This window comes from Patella vulgata, chromosome 8, assembly GCF_932274485.2.
Source record: "Patella vulgata chromosome 8, xgPatVulg1.2, whole genome shotgun sequence".
NCBI lineage: Eukaryota > Metazoa > Mollusca > Gastropoda > Patellidae > Patella > Patella vulgata.
This window is the reverse complement of record NC_065886.2, coordinates 27,745,652-27,768,531: the sequence shown is the minus strand read 5'-3', so window position 1 is coordinate 27,768,531 and position 22,880 is coordinate 27,745,652. Positions and strand designations below refer to the sequence as shown.

General features: G+C 35.6%; 1 protein-coding gene across 1 annotated transcript; it reads left to right on the top strand.

Moving 5' to 3' along the window:
* The first annotated feature begins 7,476 nt into the window (after positions 1 to 7,476).
* LOC126830926 (DNA-directed RNA polymerase I subunit RPA49) lies at positions 7,477 to 21,011 on the top strand. Its single transcript, XM_050561441.1, has 12 exons — positions 7,477 to 7,635; positions 10,292 to 10,407; positions 11,076 to 11,155; positions 12,772 to 12,857; positions 13,219 to 13,274; positions 14,872 to 15,025; positions 15,794 to 15,883; positions 16,026 to 16,113; positions 16,690 to 16,829; positions 17,933 to 18,029; positions 18,433 to 18,555; positions 20,857 to 21,011. Exons 1-12 carry the CDS (start codon positions 7,584 to 7,586, stop codon positions 20,993 to 20,995), a joined length of 1,221 nt encoding a protein of 406 aa, XP_050417398.1. The 5' UTR covers positions 7,477 to 7,583; the 3' UTR covers positions 20,996 to 21,011.
* Positions 21,012 to 22,880: the final 1,869 nt, after the last annotated feature.

The window sequence follows — 22,880 nt, the reverse complement described above, 5'->3', positions numbered from 1 at the left end:
ATTCATTGTCCCCCGCCTTTCGAAGAAAGCAGGGGACTATTAAAATGGGTTCGTCCGTCTGTCTGTCTGTCCGTCTGTCTGTCCGTCTGTCCGTCCGTCTGTCTGTCCGTCACACTTTTTGGGACACAATAACTCTCTTCCTAATTGAGCTAGAATGTTCAAACTTGGTGTATGTGTTTATTAGGTCAATGCCTTGATGGAGTTCGAAGATGAGCATTTTCCGCTTAGGGTAAGCAGAGATAAGCAATTTGATTGGTTGATGCTTTGGGACACGATAACTCTCTTCCTAATTGGGCTAGAATGTTCAAACTTGGTGTATGTGTTGATTAGGTCAATGCCTTGATGGAGTTCGAAGATGAGCATTTTCCGCTTAGGGTAAGCAGAGATAAGCAATTTGATTGGTTGATGCTTTGGGACACGATAACTTTTAATTGAGCTAGAATGTTCAAACTTGGTGTATGTGTTTATTAGGTCAATGCCTTGATGGAGTTCGAAGATGAGCATTTTCCGCTTAGGGTAAGCAGAGATAAGCAATTTGATTGGTTGATACTTTGGGGCACGATAACTCTCTTCCTAATTGAGCTAGAATGTTCAAACTTGGTGTATGTGTTGATTAGGTCAATGCCTTGATGGAGTTCGAAGATGAGCATTTTCCGCTTAGGGTAAGCAGAGATAAGCAATTTGATTGGTTGAACTGTTTGATTGTTCAATACTTTGTAAAAGATAATTTGTGATAAATTTATATGTGTCCTCTAATTATTTTCCTATTTCGGCGGGGGACATCAGCCTCACTGTTGGCTTGTTAATTCCAAAAATTTGAATGATTTCATTATTTCATTAGATCATGTTTTACTGTTATAATTTACTATCATGTTGTTGATGTTTTAAATAATAGATTTGAGGTAAATATTACAACACCTTGGTTAAGATTTTAGAAAAAGATTATTCTATTGTAACACACTGATTATATATTTGTAGAATAGATTCAGAATGTTGTTGTTCTACTATAAAAAAAATTCATTTGAATATTAATATTATAATGTAAATGTTACATGTACAAGAATTTGAATGGATAATTTCATTATTGTTAAATTTATATTTTGTTGCTACCCATTATTTGATACATCCATGGAAATTTTCACATACATTTTTTAATTGCTGGGAATTTTTGTTTGCTTGTCTTGTGAGAACTTGATAAATATTTTGGAGAGTTATTTCCCTTGTTAATAGGGCAACAAATTCTCTTTTTTTTTTTAAAGTCGTCACTATTCCATGTACAAATGTTCATTATTATTAATGAAGAATTATGAAAGGAGCTTTGTTTTTGTTGAAATATACCACCAAACTGCTTGACAGCCAAAGAATATGTTAGATCTCTAAACATTCTCCATATTGTAATATCAAATCTGCTCTTGATCAAATGTGTTAAAAATATGAATTTGTGGTTGACAGGTTTTTTTTTTTTTAAGGCAGTTGTTAGCTTTACTTACTGACAGTAATCTCCAATTTCCAGTATTTTCAGGTCTTTTATTATATCTTAAACTATCATGTAAAAGCATTTTTGAGGAATTAATTGTATCTTATATTGTTTTGAATAATTAAATTCTGTTTTAAATCTTAAGTAAATGTCTTTTTGATGCTTATCATACCATAAGTTTTTTACAGCTGTAAAACATTTTCCGTAAAATTTACGAACAAATGGCTGGCAGCTAGGTTGCCAATCTTTGGACGTAATTTTTACGACATGTTCGTAAAAATATATTTACGGTGTGTCGTAATTTTTACGTACATTGGTTGGCAACCTAGCTGCCAGCCATTTGTCCGTAAATTTTACGGAAAAAGTTTTACAGTGTAGGGAATGTTGACGTCAGCATGCACCAAACATGCGACCACTAAGGAATACTCACACGCCGAGTTCATGGCGATTGTATTGCTAGTTTCTGCCTTGCCATCGGAATAACGCACCAGATCAATTCAATTCAACACTTTATTTTCAATCTAAATCATATAAAGAGTGACTTTCAAGTTACCCCTTGGTGGGAAAAATGAAATGAAATGGGGTTTAACGTCCTACTGTTCTGCTTCGACGGGGCTAATGAAGGCGGGCGTACGCCAAAACAGTAATCCTCGGTATCCCCAGTGTTCTCATTACGTTCTACTCCACTATACCCTGGGTTAATCCATAGGATTTCCACGATTTCAAATTATCTGCCCAGGGGCCTGTTTCACAAAATTTTAATAACTAAGATAAAATCCTAATTTTAGTAATTTGATTGGATAATATTAGATTGATTTTAGTGCTTAGCCAATCAAAACTGAAGTATCTACTAAAATTTGGATTTTATCTTTAGTTAAGATTTCAAGAAACAGGGCCCTGGCCTTGATCGTAGCTAGAGTTTACACACCAGTCGTTTTTATAAGGGTAGATAACCATATTCATGAAATTTCATGTCCATTTACTGAATGATTTATGTAAATAATGTATATTATATATCTAATTCATTTATATTTATTTGTATTATCAAAATCTGTAGTATGTTTTGCTGATTTCAAATATATATAACTTATGTTTGACTTTTCTTATTATTATTACTATTCGTTCTTTGTCTGAAATGTTTCATTCTATACTAATATTTGTGACTGTCGTTTGTCTGTCTGTCTGTTTGTCTATCTGTTCGGGGTTGGCGGCTACACTAGGTCTGCCCCGAGTCTGAAATTTGGGGTATAGGGGTAGTTCGGACCGGGGAGTAACATAGGCCAGGTGGCGTTAGTCTACCACTTCCGGTTTCGGGGTTATGACCCCCGAGCGAAGCCGGGCATTCTGCTAGTGTTTATTATTACTGAACTTATACTTGACAATTTGATTCTCAATAAAACTCCCGAACCTACATATATTATTATAAAAACACCTGTCCGGTCTTTATTAATATATTATATAATAATTGTAATTTGTTAATAAATACGCATTTAGTATAATTTGGACTTCTCGCATTTAGGCTACCTTCTGGCTTATTCCTAACCTGTCTCTTTAACTAACTTGGAGGGAAACCTTTACGTTTTGCTTACTTTACCCGATGAGAGTTACTTCCCTTTAACAACTTCCTTAGCAATTAACGATTTATGGGATTGGTAGCCTACTCCACAAAAATTGTTCCTGTGGGGGTCCTGCCCTTCTGGACATGGGGTGACATTTTCAAAATCTTTGAAAAGTCGAAATAAAGGGATATTTGTAACGTGTGACTTAAAAAGACAAGTCTTGATAAAAAAAACTTCTTAAGAAATAACCGTCCTGTGTATCGAACTTGCCCTTCCTTAGTTCCTGTCAAAAAATGTTTGAGAAAGCTGTTAAGATAGGACTATTTAAAGCGGCATTATGGAAGATTATACAAAGAGCTGACAATTCTCACTATAATAGTTACAAACTAGATAATGTAAAGGGAATATGCTGAAAATTTCAGTCAATTTGTTCTACTCTGAACCGAGATATTAGCGATTGAATTTTAGGCCTAGCCTCGATTATCATCATTACTAAAGTCGGTACGATGCAAAACATAGTCTCGATTATCCATTTTTGGATTTGATCACCAACGAGCGTTGAGCAGCAGATCGGATTCAAATCTAGTGAACATCCGACACATAAGATAGCATCGAGAGTTGATTTATAATAATAATAGATCTTTTCATGTTAATAAATGTCTAATTAATAGTTAAGGCCTACATAAAATTTCAGGCCTAAAGAAAGACCTGCAATAGGCAGATTTAGCTCTTGCATAATGTATGTTTAATCATCTTGAAACGTCTAACCTCTTTTGTGAATTCCAGGCAGATATAGGATTGTTAATGATCTATGATGTTCGGTGATCAAGTATACAATCTGCTACCATAGTATAAAATTGATGAGCATATTTTAAAACTACGTGTACTTTCTTTAATAGATGAACTTTGATCCATTTCGACTTAAAGGCAATTCAAATCTCGTCTAAAGACCTAGTTTTTTTTTAGGAACTGTCTCTAAGCGGACGATGTACACTGACAATTCCTATCGGGCCCTATATAACTGCCATAAATATACGGTAAAATACCGCTCTTCCCCACCTCTGTTTTCAGGCTGTTTTAGAACCCTAACCTTCTATTTTTCACCGTGATTCTTTATTTGACACAAATTTACAATAATAAGCTGTAGTGTATGAACTTTTGTCTGTGAGGAGGAGTCGGGCGTTTTTGAGCATGGATTTTATAGTAGGCCTATGTAGACGTACATCATCTCATCAGCACAGACATAATATTTATATAGATCCGTAGGAGCCAGTTCACTTAGGACTTGTCAAGGTGTTTTAAAGATATACCACCGCGTGATTTCAATATAAAGCTGATATATATGGAAGGATAACGTTTCCAATATTATTTCAATGTTCACGGTGCAAACTGCATATGTCAGGAGTTCAAAATACGTATTTTAGTTTTACAATATTGCAATTTTCATTGCTCCACAATACCAATGTCACAGTGTTAAAATACAGAATACACTTTTCAAAAATACAAAATACAGTACAATAGTTATTTTGCACATTACACTTCTCCATTCTAGGACTAAGACGAAAATTATTAATATTCAAGAGAGAGAGAGAGAGAAATGGGGTTTAACGTACACTCGACACAAACTAGGTCATTTCGAGACTAACACATGGTTTAATTTTTTTTTTCAATAATTCGCTTGCGCGTAGGGGTCTTAGCAGTGGGAGGACCCGGAGAAACCCCACGAGGTTGGACAGGCGACCATACTCCTTGTCACGTACAACCGGGGAACCGAAACCCCTCCAGTTGACTCAATGACAGGGTTAAAATACAGAATACACTTTTCAATAATACAAAATACAGTACAATAGTTATTTTGCACATTACACTTCTCCATTCTAGGACTAAGACGAAAATTATTAATATTCAAGAGAGAGATAGAGAGAGAGAGAAATGGGGTTTAACGTCCACTGGACACAAACTAGGTCATTTCGAGACTAACACATGGTTTAATTTTTTTTCAATAATTCGCTTGCGCGTAGGGGTCTTAGCAGTGGGAAGACCCGGAGAAACCCCACGAGGTTGGACAGGCGACCATACTCCTTGTCACGTACAACCGGGGAACCGAAACCCCTCCAGTTGACTCAGTGACAGACCTTATGATACAGCGCGCACATGCTAACCATTCGGCCATCCCACATCCCCCTACAGACATTGGAAAACAAATGAAATAAAATGAAATGAAATGGGATTTAACGTATACTGTTCTGCTCCAACTGGGCTAATGAAAACGGGCATACGCCATGCTGTGTGCTATGAGGGAAGATTTGCCATGACAACGGCGCTATTATACGGTCTACTCTTTTACATGCATGATAATGTGTATACGGGACCTCGTTTTTCGTACCATCCGAACGATTAGACAGTTGTCCTTGCCAGGCCCTTCGCCCTGCATCACTGACGAGGGGCAGTGCCGGACTGGGCCCACCTGTCCGTGGACAGGTGGGCCTAAGCTTATAAAGAAAAAAGAGAAAGAAAGGAGAGGGGGAGGAAAGAAAAGAAAGAAGGAAAGGGAGGACAGGACACAGGACAGGAGAAAGAAAAGATAGGAAAAAATGATTGACAAACAACGCAAAAAAAGAAGTGTACTACAAAGGAAGAATTTGACCTCATTATACTGAGAACCGTGTAATTCATCTTTTGTTTTTGACACTAAAGAGAATTCTCAAATTCATCTAATGATAGTGCTCTTATGCCATTCTGTTACCTCATTATACCGAGAACCGTGTAATTCATCTTTTGTTTTTGACACTAAAGAGAATTCTCAAATTCATCTAATGATAGTGCTCTTATGCCATTCTGTTATCTAATTCTATCTGAAATGCTTGGAAAATGGGTTTGCGGTTGTCAATTTTCAAAATTTTCCAGGGGGACCCCTCCCCCGACCCCCCTCGGACGCACGTGCGCCTTCGGCGCGCTCAGTGTCAGAATAAAGGAGCTAAATCGCTAATGTTTGGGACCTAGAAGTTGACACAAATGGATGGCAACGCATAAAATAATGTAACATAAATGTATATAAACTGATTTACATTCAATCGTTTCCGTTTTACTCTAATTTCAAATCAGCTATGTTCGGCGCCTGGTTATTCCAGTCTACATCGATAGTATTTATTGCGTATGCTCTCCAGAAAAGAATATGAGGTCACAGTTTGACTAGACTGGACAACCTGCTCTAAATGACGTCCGGTTTGTTCCTAGGTCACTGCATGCGCTATTCTGACCAAAGCCCTGTATATACGGCTTTGATTCTGAATTCAATATGCAAATCAGAAACGGAGAGACGTAGGGGCGAGTCTGACGTATTAGAGCAGGTTATCCAGTTTAACAGTTTGACGTGACTTGTGGAATCATTCGGCAAACCTCGACAGAATCTACTCATCTGGATGGAGAGTACCGGAATTTACCGAGGTTGGCCGACTGTTGTGGAATATGTCTAGCCTCGGTCTTCGAGTCCCTTGTTACAAATGGAGCTGAAACGCATTATGGTACACGATTCGTGTACCAGTGGTAAAATGTTTATTTTGTCTTAAATATTAGATATCAGTAGTCCATCTTTTACCGGTAAGACCACAACATCAATGTTGATTTAAATGGACAAATAAGTCCTGTTTTCATGAGTCGATGACAATTAAGTCCTGTTTGCATGAGTCGGTACTTGACTCTGAATGATATTGAGTTAGAGACTTAGCTACTTTAAAGGAGCTAAGTCGCTAATATTTGGGACCTAGAAATTGACACAAACGGGTCGCAACGTATACAATAATGTAATATGAATATATATAAATTGATTTACATTTAATCGTTTCTGTTTTTACTGTAATTTCTAATCAGTTAGGTTCGGCGAAATACGCCAGTATTCTCAATCCAATTTCAATCTCTAGCGTCTGGTTATTCCAGTCTACGCCGATGTTATTTATTGGGCTTGCTCTCCAGATAAGAATATGTCACCATTTGACATGACTTGTGGAATATCCCTAGCCTCGTTTTTCGAGTCCCTTATTACAAATAGCGCTGAAACCCATTATGGTACACGATTCGTGTACCAATCGTAAAATGTTTATTTTGTCTTAAATATTGGATATCAGAAGGTCATCTTTTCCCGGTAAGATCACAACATCAATGTTGATTTAAACCGACAAATAAATCGTGTTTTCAATGTCGAAGATTTTGGATGTTATTGAGTTAGAGACTAAACTATTATTAGAAGAACTGGTCGCTATTTATCTAAATTTTATATCATGCATATTTAATGAACTTTAAAATGTTTATTTATTCTTTGTGTGTATGAAAGATGTGGAACGGATTAGAACCGCATGTCCGCATAACAAAATAGTACATAACGGCAGTCAGTCAGGACAGAGATATATTTTAAAAGAGATAGTGGTGTTCAGCGAACGCCGATTCACGGAGTCAGCCGATTTCCGACCTTGACCGAAAGCACGTGTTTGGTTGTTTATTTTTATGCGATTGAGTTTGTCAATCAATAGTCTCGACGAACATTGGTTGATATGTCGTCGTCTTGTTCTATCAAAAAAAGCGACACACACGGGATACTCGTAGGTATGTTCACTGTCTTTTTAATTTGTTGATTGTCATATAAAAGTCGCTGAAAATTGATTGGATAGGCGCAATCAAATCTCCGTAAAGTGAATTGAAAATTTGTCAACATATTCGTCATCCTTATTATCTGTTATAATAATGTTACATAGTGTATTATATATGGCCAAAAATCTTTTAAATCCGATTGCATCTAAGCGAAGATATTATATTGATATTTTGAGTACATGTTAATGTGGAGGTATATAATATATTGTAACCCCTTCCTTCCACACTTTCACGACTTTGTCAGCTCAATAGATTTTCCTGAAGTTTCTGCAAATTCTGATAAATATTTGGAAGTGGATATTTAACCGTATACGGCAAAGTATCTACTTCCGCTATTTTACCGTACATCGTTTCTGATTGTCTAATTTGTATGATGATGTCATACCTTATTCAAAATGGAAAGTACAGATGTTCTGAAAATAGGAGATGAATTTGAACCCTAACCCATTTTTCTAATCCATCAAAATGGGAAATTAAATTAAAATAATTACAATAGTGTGTTCTTAATTTATTTTCAAATTTTGGGATTAATACTGATTTTTAAGATAGCCGTATATAGGGTGACCATCTTTGTTTGATCATATCATATTGCGGGACATTAAGGCCTATCTTTAAAAAAAACAAAACTGAGGCAGTATGCATAACAATGTTGATATACATGTATAGTTACTTCACTTTTCAACATAGCAACAATAGACAATCAAACTATGAAATCTTCACACAAGCGTGGTTTGTCTTCGTATTTCATATGATATTTATCACAAATGTTTTAGGATAAACATAGCAACAATGTAAATAAATATAAATACAAAGCAACAAGTCATAATATTCATATCAGCCTGCTTTGTATCTGTAACCCATGTATGAAATCAGTATCATCTTGCATTTCCACAAAAACGAACAAAATACATAAATTATTAATTTTTGCGACTGAACCTTTTCAAAGAATACGTGAAGTTGAATGAAATTTTTGAGTCACAGTCAAATCGCTGCCAAATTATCATTTATGTACAGTAATCGTTCATCGCTAAAATTATATTATGCGGAAGGTAGTGAAACGTTTTGAGATTTTATCGCTAATGTTTAACCATGCTGAATGTTGTGAAACATATTGAGATTTTATAATAACTTGAGTATAAAGGATGTTATACTGGTTAAAGATACATTTTTTAGAGCTAAATTTGCATATTGCAGATCGTTCCTTTGACCTCAAATGTTCTATAAAAAATTAATGCGATATGTATTTACATACCAGGCCCATAATCAACTCTCCATAACTTCGGACGGTTTTGATTTTTAACAGATTTATGATTTAATTCAAAAATGACCATCGAGACTAAGCTCTTCTGTAAACGACGATAACTCCTCTCATTGCGAGAACTGTCAACTCTTTATATAAATCTTACCTAATACATCATTTACTTTCACTGATTGACCACCGTGGTCATGCTATATTAATAATACAAGATACCTTTACAACATCATGTTATACATCAATAGATATATTTGAATTTGAATAATTCAAAGACGATAAAGCGAAAGCGAATTCAAATGACACTCAATAAAATCAAGATTGATTGAAATAAAGAGAGAGAGAGAGAGGGGGGGGGGTAACGTGCACTCTATACAAACTAGGTCATTTCCGGACTAATACTTGGTTCAATTCTATTACAATAATTTGCATGCGCGTTTTAGTGGTCTTTAGCAGTGGGTGGAAACCGGGGGCCAGGAGAAAACCCACAAGGTTGGATAGGTGACTATACTCCTTGTCACGTACAACCGGGGAATCGAAACCACGTCAGTTGATTCAATAACAGACATTTTGATATAGCGCGCACATGCTAACCATTCGACCATCCATCCCCACCTTCAAATAAAGGAACAAGCAATTCGATACATCCATCGTCCTCTAATAGCTTTCCATTGTACATAAAATAGAAATGCATGGCGTTCGGTCACGGCAAATGCCACAGTAGTCAGCTAATATTCTCGGTTGCTGTGATTCTTTATTATTCTTTGGGTAAGGGGGTGGGGTGGAGGTTGCCCGATTGGTTGAGTTTTGTCATTGAGTCAACTGGCGTGGTTTTGATTACCAACTTGTACGTCACAAGGAATAGATTCGCCGTCTAAACTCGTGGATTTTCTCCTGCTCCCCTGGTTTCCCCCATAGCTAACGACATTATGTGCAATCGAATTATAGTGTGTCTGTGTTTCTCCTTTCTCTCTCTCCCTCTACTGTTTTGAGTTTGAAATGGCCCACTGACAATAATTGGCTTTGGCTGTTTATTCTATAATTATGGCCCAGCATACGAAAAAGTACGTTTTCCAAGTTGCAATAGCTGGAGATTTTAGAAAATGTTTTGCCTTAGAACTGAGATTTCTACTGGTAGTTGAGATTTTACAATATTTTTTTTTAACATAAGATGTGGATTAAAAATATTTATTTAATTTTATTTTCTTGGAGTATGGAGGCGGTCGTGGTGTTGTCGGGTAGTTGTTGTAGTTGTAGTGCAAGAGAAGGGTATGAGTGTCATTGTTATATAAATTATATTCGTTGATTTTTGTCATGGCGGCAAGCACATTTAACTTTATACATTTTTATGTTTTCAAGCAAGTTTTACAAATGGTCAAATTAAACCTGAAAAATCAAATGCATTAAAGTTCAGATATTTTACTGAGAAGGAGAAAGGTGGACAAAATGATGAGAAGAAAACAAGGAAAGTCTTGGTAAGTTACAGAGAACAGTTTATTCAAAACAGGTTGTAAATGTTAGTGACACTGACAGTATGCAACACAATCAAATGGTCATAAAGTCATTGGCATCTTGTGTTCATGTCAAGCATGTTATAACACCCACATGGAAACTGGGGAAAAAATGTCATTCACATTATTGACAATTTGGATGTTTTGGTTCACTTCCATCTTAAATTACACTGAGAATCAGTTTCAACTTTTCGACAAATAAATGTCAAACCAATTCTTCATTGAGTCTAATCTACATTCTTCATCGGAATTATGGAATGGCATTGATCACTGCAAATTACACTGAGAATCAGTTTCAACTTTTCGACAAATAAATGTCAAACCAATTCTTCATTGAGTCTAATCTACATTCTTCATCGGAATTATGGAATGGCATTGATCACTGCAAATTTGATAGTGGACATGGGGTGACAAACCTGTCATTCTCTTAATGTTAATAACATTTTTTTTTCTAGTACAGAGTTGTTGTTGCTGTTGTCTTTGCCACTTATGGTGGATGAATGAATTGTTCACCTTATCCCAAACCGTGCTTTTGAAGTAATATTTTGTCAAGAAAAGGACTGTGGATAACCTTTTTTTCTACCAATTTTCTACTAATTAAGACACTATCTAACTATTTTTTTTTTTTACAGGTGGCTGAAAGAGATACATCAACATGCAAGACGTATGTTGGTGATAGTACAGATATAACAGCTCCATCACAACTATACAAGTGAGGTTTCTTATTATTATAATAATAGTAATAACTATATTGAGACAGTAAGAAACTAACTCTTTTGATATTTAATGGGAGATATATTATATTTAAAAATTAGCGAAAAAAAACAAGTTACTGTATTCTGGAAGATACATTAATGCTTGCTTTATTTTTGAGGAGGAGTTGGTTGGTATAGTGTTTGAATGTGTGCACTTTAGATCATACTGTGGTGTTGTATTTATCCCAAGCTTGTACATGACAAAAAATGAAATGAAATGGAGTTTAACGTCCTACTGTTCTGCTCCTAACCTGGGCTAATGAAGACGGGCATACGCCATACAGTGTGCTATGAGGGAAATTTTGCCCGGACAGCGGCACTACGGCCTACTCTTACATCGAATTCCAACTGCCAAGGGATCTTTTACGTGCACGCCAATGTGTACATGGGACCTCGGTTTTTCGTCCCATCCGAACGACTAGACAGCTTTCCTTGTCAGCCCCTCCGTCCTGCATCACTGACAAGGGTGAACCACGCCGGAAAATCTGGATGAACTTTCTCGGCCAATGCAGTGATCGAACACCCAACCTCCAGGCTAGCAAGCTAGCGTCTTACCCGCTTAGACACGTGATCCCCTTGTACATGACAAAGCAGTAGGTGTCGCCCAATGGGTTTCTCCGCATGCTTCGGTTTTGTTCCACTGCGAAAGGCCCTTACTCTCTCGAAAATTATTAAAAAAAGATTGTACCTTATTAGTCTCAAAATGATCTAGTTTATGTTGAGTGGATGTTAAACCCCATTTCTCCATCTCTTTATTTCTGGAGTCAGACTAAAGTACTTTTCACCATTGACTTTATTAGCTTATGGCTATGACTTTCTTTTGAACATTTTGTGTTTTTTAGTCTTTTTACCCACAAAAAGCCAAATTACATCCTAGTCAACTGATAGGAATCTTAAATGGAGTTGACCACGTAGATTTTTTAATAAATATCATCTGAATGTCCTATTATTGCTATTCTTATGTATTAAAACCATGATTATGAGCCAGAACAGGAAATCTAAATTCAGATTCTTTGTAACCACTTTGTACCGAACAAAGTGGAAAAATAAGTGGCAGGAAAAAACTGACAGTAAAAATTGTTTAAAAAGAGCTAGAGCCACAATGGCTCATTAAGTAAGAATTTCGCTTGCTAACCTAGGGTCCCGTGTTCGATCCCTGTGTTAACCGAGAAAGTTCATCGGTATGGTTTCCCCCTTGTCAGTGGTGTAGGACTGAGGGCCTGAGAAGGGACAACGTATAGTTGTTCGGAAGTGAGGAAAAACTGAGGTCCCATGACGCCCATGTACACATTGGTGTGCTTGAAAAAGAACCCCTGTAGTTCGAATTTGATACAGGAGTAGGCTATAGTGCTGTTGTACCCGGACAAAATTTCCCTCATAGCACACTCTATAGCGTATGTCCGTCTTCATTAGCCCAGTTGAAGGGGAACAGTAGGACGTTAAATCCCACTTTATTTCATTAAAAATAGTTGAGCTACTCATCACCAGTGAGGGAAAGTAACTATAACTTTAGTTTGTAAAGTGTTGACTAAGATATTTTTTATGTTCACTTATTGAAATTTTTATTCTCCAGATATTATGTAGGGGTAAGAAATAAAAGAACTGGAAAAATGAAAGTTTATGATGCAGACCTTTTCAACATGATACCACAATTAAATGGTAAGAATATACTCTTTTTATTTGAATATGCAATATAAAATTATATCACTGTTAACTTTATTTTATGCAATGCTTTCGTTTAAATAAATATATACATCCATATATACCTTGTATTGTGTTTTGTTATAATATATTATTGGTTGTCAACTTATATTTTATGCAAGTTTCTCATTTAAATATATTACCGGTAGAGATGAGTCGATTATTGGTTACAACATCAGTATTCCTGATAATTGATCATTTTTATACGCCCACATTAAAACGTGGTTGTATATTGTTGTCGCCCCCTACCGCTGGTTCGTCCTTTACACACATATCAGCTCATTTCTTATAACCAGTATAAACATTTTTTTATTTTTAGTTACGGAAAAACAAGAAGTAAAGCCACAGATTACATCACTGTCCTACACAGATAAGGTAAACACTGAAACATTGTTATAATTTAGTAATGATGGAAATACGGACTGTATTAAAAATTAATCCTAACTTGGTCCTGTCAAGTTCTCATTTAAGATTGTTTTTGATTCTGAAGAATCCGGATCTCGGTTCTCTTTGCAGATTCATGGAAGACTGTGAATGACTGCCGTTTTGCATTCTGCTGTTAGGTTTTACAATGTATGCATTATTGTTTTGTGGCAATTCATTGGCCAACTTTTATCTGGAACATGTGTATCACTTTTAGAAATTAAATTGATTTCAAAATTCCTGTGAAAGGTACAAAATGACTGAATTTGTCATTATTTTTTAAATTTTGACATAATTTTAACAGTAATCGTTGGAACATTCACAAACTGAGCTCTGAAGTCCCAGATTAATTATTTATAGTCTGATTTGTATAAATCAAAGTTAATAGTGGAATTATCATTTTTATATGCCCATATTTTCACGTGGACATATTAAGCCATCTCTCCTGTCCGTCTGTTCACAATTTGTTTGTGTATACTTTACAGGTCGCAATTTTTATCTGATTTTGACGAAACTTGAAATATATAGGTCTATCTCCCATGGATCAGATCATAACTTCATGGATTATGGCCCCTGATTGGACGAAAAATCACGGTTTTAGCTTGTCGATACTCTAGAGGTCACAATTTTCATCTGATTTTGATGAAACCTGATATGCATGTTTATAACCCAAAGATCTTGGTTTCTTTTGCATATCAAAAACTGACAAACAAAATGGCTACCTCACGTAGACAAATAGTGTAAAAATATGGTATATCAAGGTTGTGGACCCTCTAGAGGTCACAATTTGGATCCAATTTTGATGAAACTTGAAATACATGTTTATAACCCAACAATTTTGGTTCCTGTCGATATTTGCGCATATCGGATCGTAACGTCCTGAATTATGGCCGTTGATTGTACAGAAAATTGGTTTTTTTTAGCTTGTGGTGCCTCTAGAGGTTGAGTTTGAATTTCCTGAAAATCAGACCAAAACTGCAGGGCAAAATGGCTGCCCCTCGTTTGCAAATGGTGTAAAAGTATGGTATATCGAGGTTGTAGACCTCTAGAGGCCACAATTTTGTCAACTTCATACAGATCGATTGATAACTTTTTAAATTAGATAACTCTGGAAATAAGTTAACTCTGGAAATAAGTTAACTCTGGAAATAAGTAACAGAAATTGTTGAAATCATTAGGCTTCTTTGTGTCACTTAATATTAACAATGTCTATAAGTTTAGAAAGATCTGATGATAAATGTAGTCTGTAGAGTGTTCATAAGAAATTGTGGACGATGGACGGACAAAGGCGATAACAATATACAACCACATTTTGACAAAAACTAATACTAACCTTTAAAACAAATATTTTTCCAAATATGAAGATGTATGATCACACAAATATTTCTAATCCGATCCTATGGTTCAATCAGTGGTTATTTGTTGTGCCGTCCTTATATAGATATTAATTTCAGATAAAGGTTAAAGGACAACAGTGAAACCCATTATAGCTGTGTCACAGGCCTAGTTATTATTATAAACAGTATTACCTTTTCATATATTTTTGTAGATGAAAGAATTAACAAAGGCTTTTGGTAGTACTAAAAGACAGCGTGCTGTTGAATTATCACAGAGAAATGCTATACAGACTGATGTTTTAGATTCAGCTATTGGCAGTGCAGTAGATCACGCTATTTCACAAGATAATTTTAAAGAAATAACTGGTATATATTTGTATATAGCTTTTTAAAACAACATTTTTTACAGGAAAAGAGTAGATATATATAATATTAGCCCATTTGTATGGTACGAACGTACAAAGTAAAAATCTCATATATACAGTGTTTGCTTGGATAAATCAATTGCTGTATCAATGCTTGTTTACATGTTCGATTTGATGAAAAAAGGAAAGAAACTGAGCTTACCATCTAGAATCTAATGCACGTATCCAATAGATTGCCATCCAGAAAGTATTAAATGCCATCAAGATTCATCAAAAAAATGCCTAGTTTCTGCTACCATGTAGTTTAGGAAACACTGTTTAGTTTTGACATTGGTTGTCTAGTTTATGACCATTTAGTTTAGTTTTGATATTGGTCGTCTGGTTTATGACCATTTAGTTTCATAAACTGGACGACCAATGTCAAAACTAAACAGCGTTTCTTAGACTACACGTAGCGCAAACTGGACGTTTTTTGATGAATCTTGACGACGGCATTTAACACTTTCTGGGTGGCAATCTATTAACTGGATACGAGTATTAGATTCTAGATGGTAAGCTCAGATTCTTTCCTATTTTCGTCAAATCTGAATGATACCCGGTCCCTAGACTAGTGAACTTGGAGTTGGCCAATCCAGTAATCTGCTCATGTTGTAGTTGGGGTGGTGGGGGTCTTACTTTATGTTTCTGATGAAAAAAAAATTGGTAAAGTATGCATTCTAGCTTGTCATTCATGATTACATTTACTATTGGGAACTGTTTGTTCTTACAGCTAAACCATCAACAGATGATTCCAATGATTGCCTTCCACCACATCATGCTGAGGTCACATCACCAGAAGATATTTATAAAGTTGAAGATAGTTAGTATGATATCACTCTGTAACATTCAAAATATATGTTGTCATAGAACATGAAATGATAATTACTGGCAAAGAAGTCTAAAACTTCGGTAAAGTCAATCTTGAGAAAATAAAAATTAGTAATATATCTTTTATATTATAGTTATTGGTGTTCGAGAAATGGAAGCATTAACAGAAATTTGTCGAAAGTTTTTTGATTATAAAACAGATGAATTTAAAAATTCTGAAGGGTAATAACTGTTATTTTTACATTATTCAGTAATTTAGGCCATACAAAAAAATATATTCAGGTTCTCAGGCAATCCTTTGTAAAAAAAAATAAAATTGATGCAGGAGGGCAGTTCTTGGTTCTATATAGAGTTAATTCCCTTGATCACAGGAAAGACGAACAAGCGGAAATGAATAACTTTGTGTTTAGTTTTAGTTTTTTAAAAATAAAACTGTGTGATGGGGCCCATATTTGATGACTCTGCGGTATCTGAGAGCCAGAATAATTTTTTGTGTGGCCTTACATCTAATTTGTTCTTCTATGATAAATGTGCACATACAATTTAATTTATAATCAGTTACTGGTGTTTATTTGTTTCCATAGTTTTAATTCTCTCCTGTCTGAACAATTTAACAAATTTTGAAATTCAGTGATGTTCATACTTGCTACAATTCAAATCTTAAAGATACATCATGTATATTGGATTCTAGAACCATAACCACAGAAGTAAAATGCTTCTGATATATATGCATTTTAATAAAGATTGTTCTTGTCTGTGTAAAAATACTTGAACTATGTTTTATTTCTTGATTTGTAGGTATAGTACATTTATAATGAATAGGTTACCTATTTTACCTCTAGATGAAGATCGACGTTGGTTGAAATGTAAATGTTTAATGTATATACACATGCTAACAACACTATATAGAAAAAGAGCAAATGAATTAAGAGAAAAAGGTAACATATTAAAATGGAATTTTTGTGTTGATTTTGATAAATGATGTGTTTTCAGGGACATACATTCAGAAGTCAATAGAAAATATATTTATCCATTCACTTAATCTGATATGTACGTTTTTTTGTGATTTTTGCTTATTGTGTGTGCTTGTCCGTAGATTTGTTTTATGTAATTACTAGCAGGAGACCCGGCTTCGCTCGGGGGTCATAACTCCGAAACCGGAAGTGGTAGACTAACGCCACCTGGCCTATGTTACTCCCCGGTCCGAGCTACCTCTATACCCCAAATTTCAGACTCGGGGCAGACCTAGTGTAGCCGCCAACCCCGAACAGGGCTTCACTCGGGTGTCATAACTCCGGAAGTGGTAGACTAACGCCACCTGGCCTATGTTACTCCCCGGTCCAAGGTACCCCTATACCCCGAATTTCAGACTCGGGGCAGAACTAGTGTAGCCGCCAACCCTGAACAGACAGACAGATACCCGGCTTCGTTCGGGGAGCATAACTCCGAAACCGGAAGTGGTAGACTAACGCCACCTGGTCTATGTTACTCCCCGGTCCGAGCTACCCCTATACCCCGAATTTCAGACTTGGGGCAGACCTAGTGTAGCCGCCAACCTCGAAAAGACCGTCTTAGCTCGGGGGTCATAACTCCGAAACCGGAAGTGGTAGACTAACGCCACCTGGCCTATGTTACTCCCCGGTCCGAGCTACCCCTTTACCCCAAATTTCAGACTCGGGGCAGACCTAGTGTAGCCACCAACCCCGAACAGACAGACAGACAAACGACAGTCACAAATATATATATAGATGTGTGGTGCAGTCGACCCGGCACAGTCTATTAAAGGCCCATATTAAGATTGATCTGGTTATAAAAGAATGGAACAAATTGATTTCATATGTTAGTTTAATATTTGATCTTTATGATTTGTGAGAAAATTTCAATTTTTAAGTGAATAGAAAAGTTCAAACCTCCTTAAAATTTGAAATAGTTACTATTAATAATACAAAGAAATGATGGGTAATTAAACCTGTTTGATGATGATCAGGATCTCCAAAGTGATACTTGTAATTCTTTAACGAAATTTTGTGTACCTTTCTAGATATTTTACCTAAGGAATGGCCAGATAAAGTAAAATACTCCATTTTACAACAATTTACATTAAAAATAGAAGGAGATGGTACCAGAAAACCAGTCAGGTAAAATCTTAATATTAACTGTACTGAACAACAAAAGAAATGTCACACTGAATTTAGAGAAATAAAGAGCTCTGAAATTTATAACCTGCTTTCTCTATTGGTGATGTTGCCTGTGTTGATGCGTCAAAGCCCACTGCAGTCGATGATGGGCTGTCAGGATGGGTCCCCTTGGCTGGGCTACGACATTGGCTAGTCGACGGCAGACTGTATCAGTACTTTTCAGACTCTGATGGATGCCAATGTTTTGTCATGCAGCTTGGGTGGCTGATTTAAAGCGATTTTGTAAGTGTTGGCCCCTTTAAAAAAAAATTACTACAAAATCACTTCTTGTAGCCGACTCTTTTATATCTTTTTAGAAATGCTTCATATTATATCATAATTGTTTTGTTTATCTGGTTTTCAGATGTTTATCAATCCGAATGAAAGATAAAATTATTCTTCACATCTTAGTTTTATGTCTAATAGTAGATAATTTTACATTAGAATATTCAGACATCGCGAAAGATTTAAAGATAGGTGCTACAAGGTAAATCAAGTTCTTATAAAGTTATATTTTGATCATTTTTCATATTTAAATGGGTTTTTTTTCTCCTGGTTTTGAGTATATATTTTCTCCTGTTCATGTGAACAGTGTATGAACTTCTTTCTTTTTTGGATAGAATGTAACTATGCTTTAAGAGATTGCAGATACTTGAGGTTCTGATTGTCGTCAAAGAATACATAATTTCTAGAGTGATTTGTCAGGTCATTTGCTAAGAAAACAATTGTAAAATTCAATTTACCTTGAAAGAAAAAATGATTGCTTTGAGTCTTAAAAGTAATGATGTGCCATTTGCATTTTTAGCTAAAATATCAAATTTCTACACTAATGTGTTCTGCGATTGATTATTTAATATTTAATTAAGAAATCAAAATTCCAGTGCTAGATAAATGTCCAAGTTTGGATTCAGTCGGATTTCAAAAAAGCTAACGAATATATTTTCGCAGACAACAAAAGAGCGAAACAGAATAGATCGGTGAAATTACTGAACGGGACTGGAGTTTGCAAGTGATTCCTATAGCGCTAAAATGGTGTACATGTATCAGGGCCCTTATTCACGAAAACTTAAACTAAGATACAATCAAAATTTTAAGAAATACTGCAATTCGATTGGCTGACCAGTAAAATCAATTTGCATATATCCAATTTGCATATTGGTCAGCCAATCGAATTGCAGTATTTCTTAAAATTTCGATTGTATCTTAGTTTAAGTTAAAACTCTACTTTGAACATTATTACATAGCTTCAGCTTCCAATCTTCAATTCCTAACTATCTCTCTGTTTACCGGTAGCTGAATGTAGTGAAACAGGTATCATTAATCTTACCTGATATCATTTCTCAAATGAGGGGTTCACAAACCTTTGTTGTACTTGTGTTTTTTAATCCACTGGTATGTGGAGATTTCTGAAAAAACAATCCATTTATCAATATGTTATGATGGGTGTCATGCTTGAGGCATAGTATGGTTATAAGTCCACCGGGAGCCGGGTTGGCTCTGTAAGTAAGACCTTGGGGGGGGGGGGGGAGACAAATCAACAGGTTGGGGGAGGGGGGGTGACTGGATTAAGAAAAAAAAAGCGTAGTGTCCAGTGCAGAAATTTAACTCATGGAGGAGAATAGTCAAACTCACAAAATAGCAAATCTTTACATGTTTGGAAAATTCCTATGTTGCTTTTTTGGTTGTCCGAGTGTAACAAGAACAGTGGCACATGAACCTGTTCAGCTGGGTTGGTGTTTACCAACCAGTTTCTGAGTCTTTGTTCTTAGGTAAATTCTGTATTCTTCAAAATAGAGCTATGTGAGTAGTCAGCAGCAATGAATCCATGTAACATGTAGTCTCTAGGATACAGCAATTTCCTAAAATGTCCCTGGCACATACATCGCCCCGCCCACCATAGACTTAAAGTCTTCCAAGCCACTTAAAATATAGTTCCCACACTACTGAACAAGAAATAAATATTTCAGCACAAAGCCTATTATATCTGTATTAATGTATGAATGATCCTTCATTTCCCAACGAACTGGCGGCACTATAAACATATAGATGTCTACCAGCGGAGTTCAGAGGTGAAAATGGGACCCCTGATTGCAGACTGAGAGAATGACCTTCATATTTTCAAATCTGAATTAGAATCTCTGGTCATCCAATGGAACTGTTGATCTTGTGGTCAACCCAAAAGGTGGGGGGCCCGGAACATTTGTCCCTCTTTGCCCAGCATAATTGCTTTTAGATTAAATTTTAATATATTTGATCATCTGTTGGTCCATCCTGTATACAACAGAGTTAGAGATCATGTTCACATTTCGTAGGATTCCATTAATTTTTTGGGAGTTGTTTTAGGTTAAACTTTGAGATATTTGATTGAAATTTAGTACACTGTTGTACATAGTTAAAGACCATTTCATTGAAAATCCAGTTTTCCAGAATGTATTCTATTTATCATATATTTAAATTATATTCACAAAAATGTATTTGCAGTATCAATCGCTTATAAATGCATGCATTACTTTTAGAATATTGGTTCAGTAGCATTTCATAAATTCACTTAACTAATATGACTGTACTGGTTGCTGTTGATCTGTTAGCTTCAGCTTTTTTGAAATCCAAGTTTGCTTCATTCATCTACGAATAGCAATATGTCTGGTGCATAACACCAAATATTTTACCAATTCTCACATATAGCAGTCTTTTGTTGCAGTATTGTATTCTCTTTAGAATTCACCAATATCCATCTGTTTACCACCCTGTTCATATATTTAATACTGCCATATTTGTTTTATTGCAGAATGCCATTATTGTTAAGAAGTGTTGGTTGTCAGATTAAAGTTCGGGTAATAAACAAGACATCAGTTAAAACAGCACACTTAATAGCACCTTTACAATTACCTGAGAAAAATCTTATAATGGGTAAACGAAGAAAATAAAATATATCAGATAGGGGTCTTTATTATTTTCAATATTTGATCAAACAGTTTTTTCTGCCAGAAGTAATTTAGATTTCAATTTTTAGTATACACCAGGTTTACTAATAGTAAGTGCAGGGAGACTGCACCACACACAAACAATTACACAAAACAAATTTACGGACAAGACACAACATGCAGAAATCACAAACGCACATATCAGATTAAGTGAATGGATCCGGGGACTAGCCGTAAGATTATAAAAGAAGACAAGTGTCTTTAATTAAGGTTAAAGTAAAGTGTTATGATGAGTTGCTGTGTCTTATTCTGTTTATTTAAGGAAATTCTCTATATCAGGTGGCCCAGAAAAAACGAGTAAGGTGGAATAATTCAAAAAGTAGTATACCTATACATTAACGTTTAACATGTGGATTAATACCCGATTGTCGCAGATTCTAACCGAACAACTGCTCTGTGTTCCAGCAGAAAGACTCAGAGCTATCTCTATGAGATCTCCCCAGAAATATTTAATTGAAAATGTGATGCGTGGCTCAGAATTTAATCTCCATATAAAACAATCTACACCAGACTTAATAAAAAAATATCAGTGGCCGCAACAGTTCCGGGACCTGAATCTGACTGAACAGTCTCGCAGAAAAGGTTTTTAAAGGACCCACAAAACCATTTACAAAAAATGAACTGAAGAATACAATTATTGCAAAATGAGCAAAAATAACCTTAGAAGAAATAAAAAGTTTGCTGTCTGGGTGGAAAAGGTATCTATGAGCAAGACAGGGGACATATTGACCATTTGTTTATGTAAAATAAGGTGAGTGTGAAGTGACTTCTCAATCTGGCAAAACTTTATTTGACATTCTTTTTTAAAACTGGTATCATGTTGACACTATTGAGCGATGAATCTGCAATTTGGAGTGAAGTTGTCAATCATCCATCCACATGTGAAACATTAATGATACAGGTACAATAATTTTTTAATTACCCCACTTTAAGTACATGTAGTATACTTGTTTTTTCTGGTCCATCCTTGTCAGTGGTGCAGGATGGAGAGCCTGGCAAGGAACCACATTTTGTTGTTTGGTGTCATGTGCAGAATGAACGCTTAAAGGGCCAATCTTGATTATATTTTGGAGAATACTAACTGCTACCTTAGGGCCGAGCAACTAACTCAATATAGGTGATACATTTTCAAAGAACTTAAACACGTCAGTCTTCATCTGGAAATGGAAACCAGTGTCCCAAGCTGTATTATATGGTAACTGGATAAAAACAATTTTTATTTTATGAAAATAACGTATATAAGTGAAATTCACCTTTCGATATTAAGTACAGCAAGTGGGTCATGCACAGTATAGACCTCTAAAGGAACGGCAATAGATTAAAAGGTCACCCAACATAAAAACTGGATATGCAATCTTAAAGGGATTACGTTTCCGGATAAGCAGTTTTGACATTCACGTCCAAACAACTCAATTTTTGGAGCTGAAATTTTGAGACAAGGTCAATACACCATTCCTTTATATTTCGGCACTTAAATTTCATACGTACACAGACTTTTATTTCTGAGATTTTGTTGAAATCAGGATGGTCCCATTAACAGTTGTAATTTGATTAAATTTACCCAAAGCACATTGCATGATGTATGCTCATCTTCATTAGCCTTGTTGGTGCCGAAACATATGACCTCAAACCCAATTTCATTTTCATTTTGTTTTTGGTTGTATTTTGTTGTTTGCTGAGTTTATTTGAAACAGGATTTCAGATAGGACTGAATTATTTGATGGTCTGTCCTTTTAGAATATCATTGACAAATTAATATGCAGTTATTTTCCCTGCTGTTTTCAATTATAATTTTCTACAATATCAACAGGAGAAAGGAATCAGATTA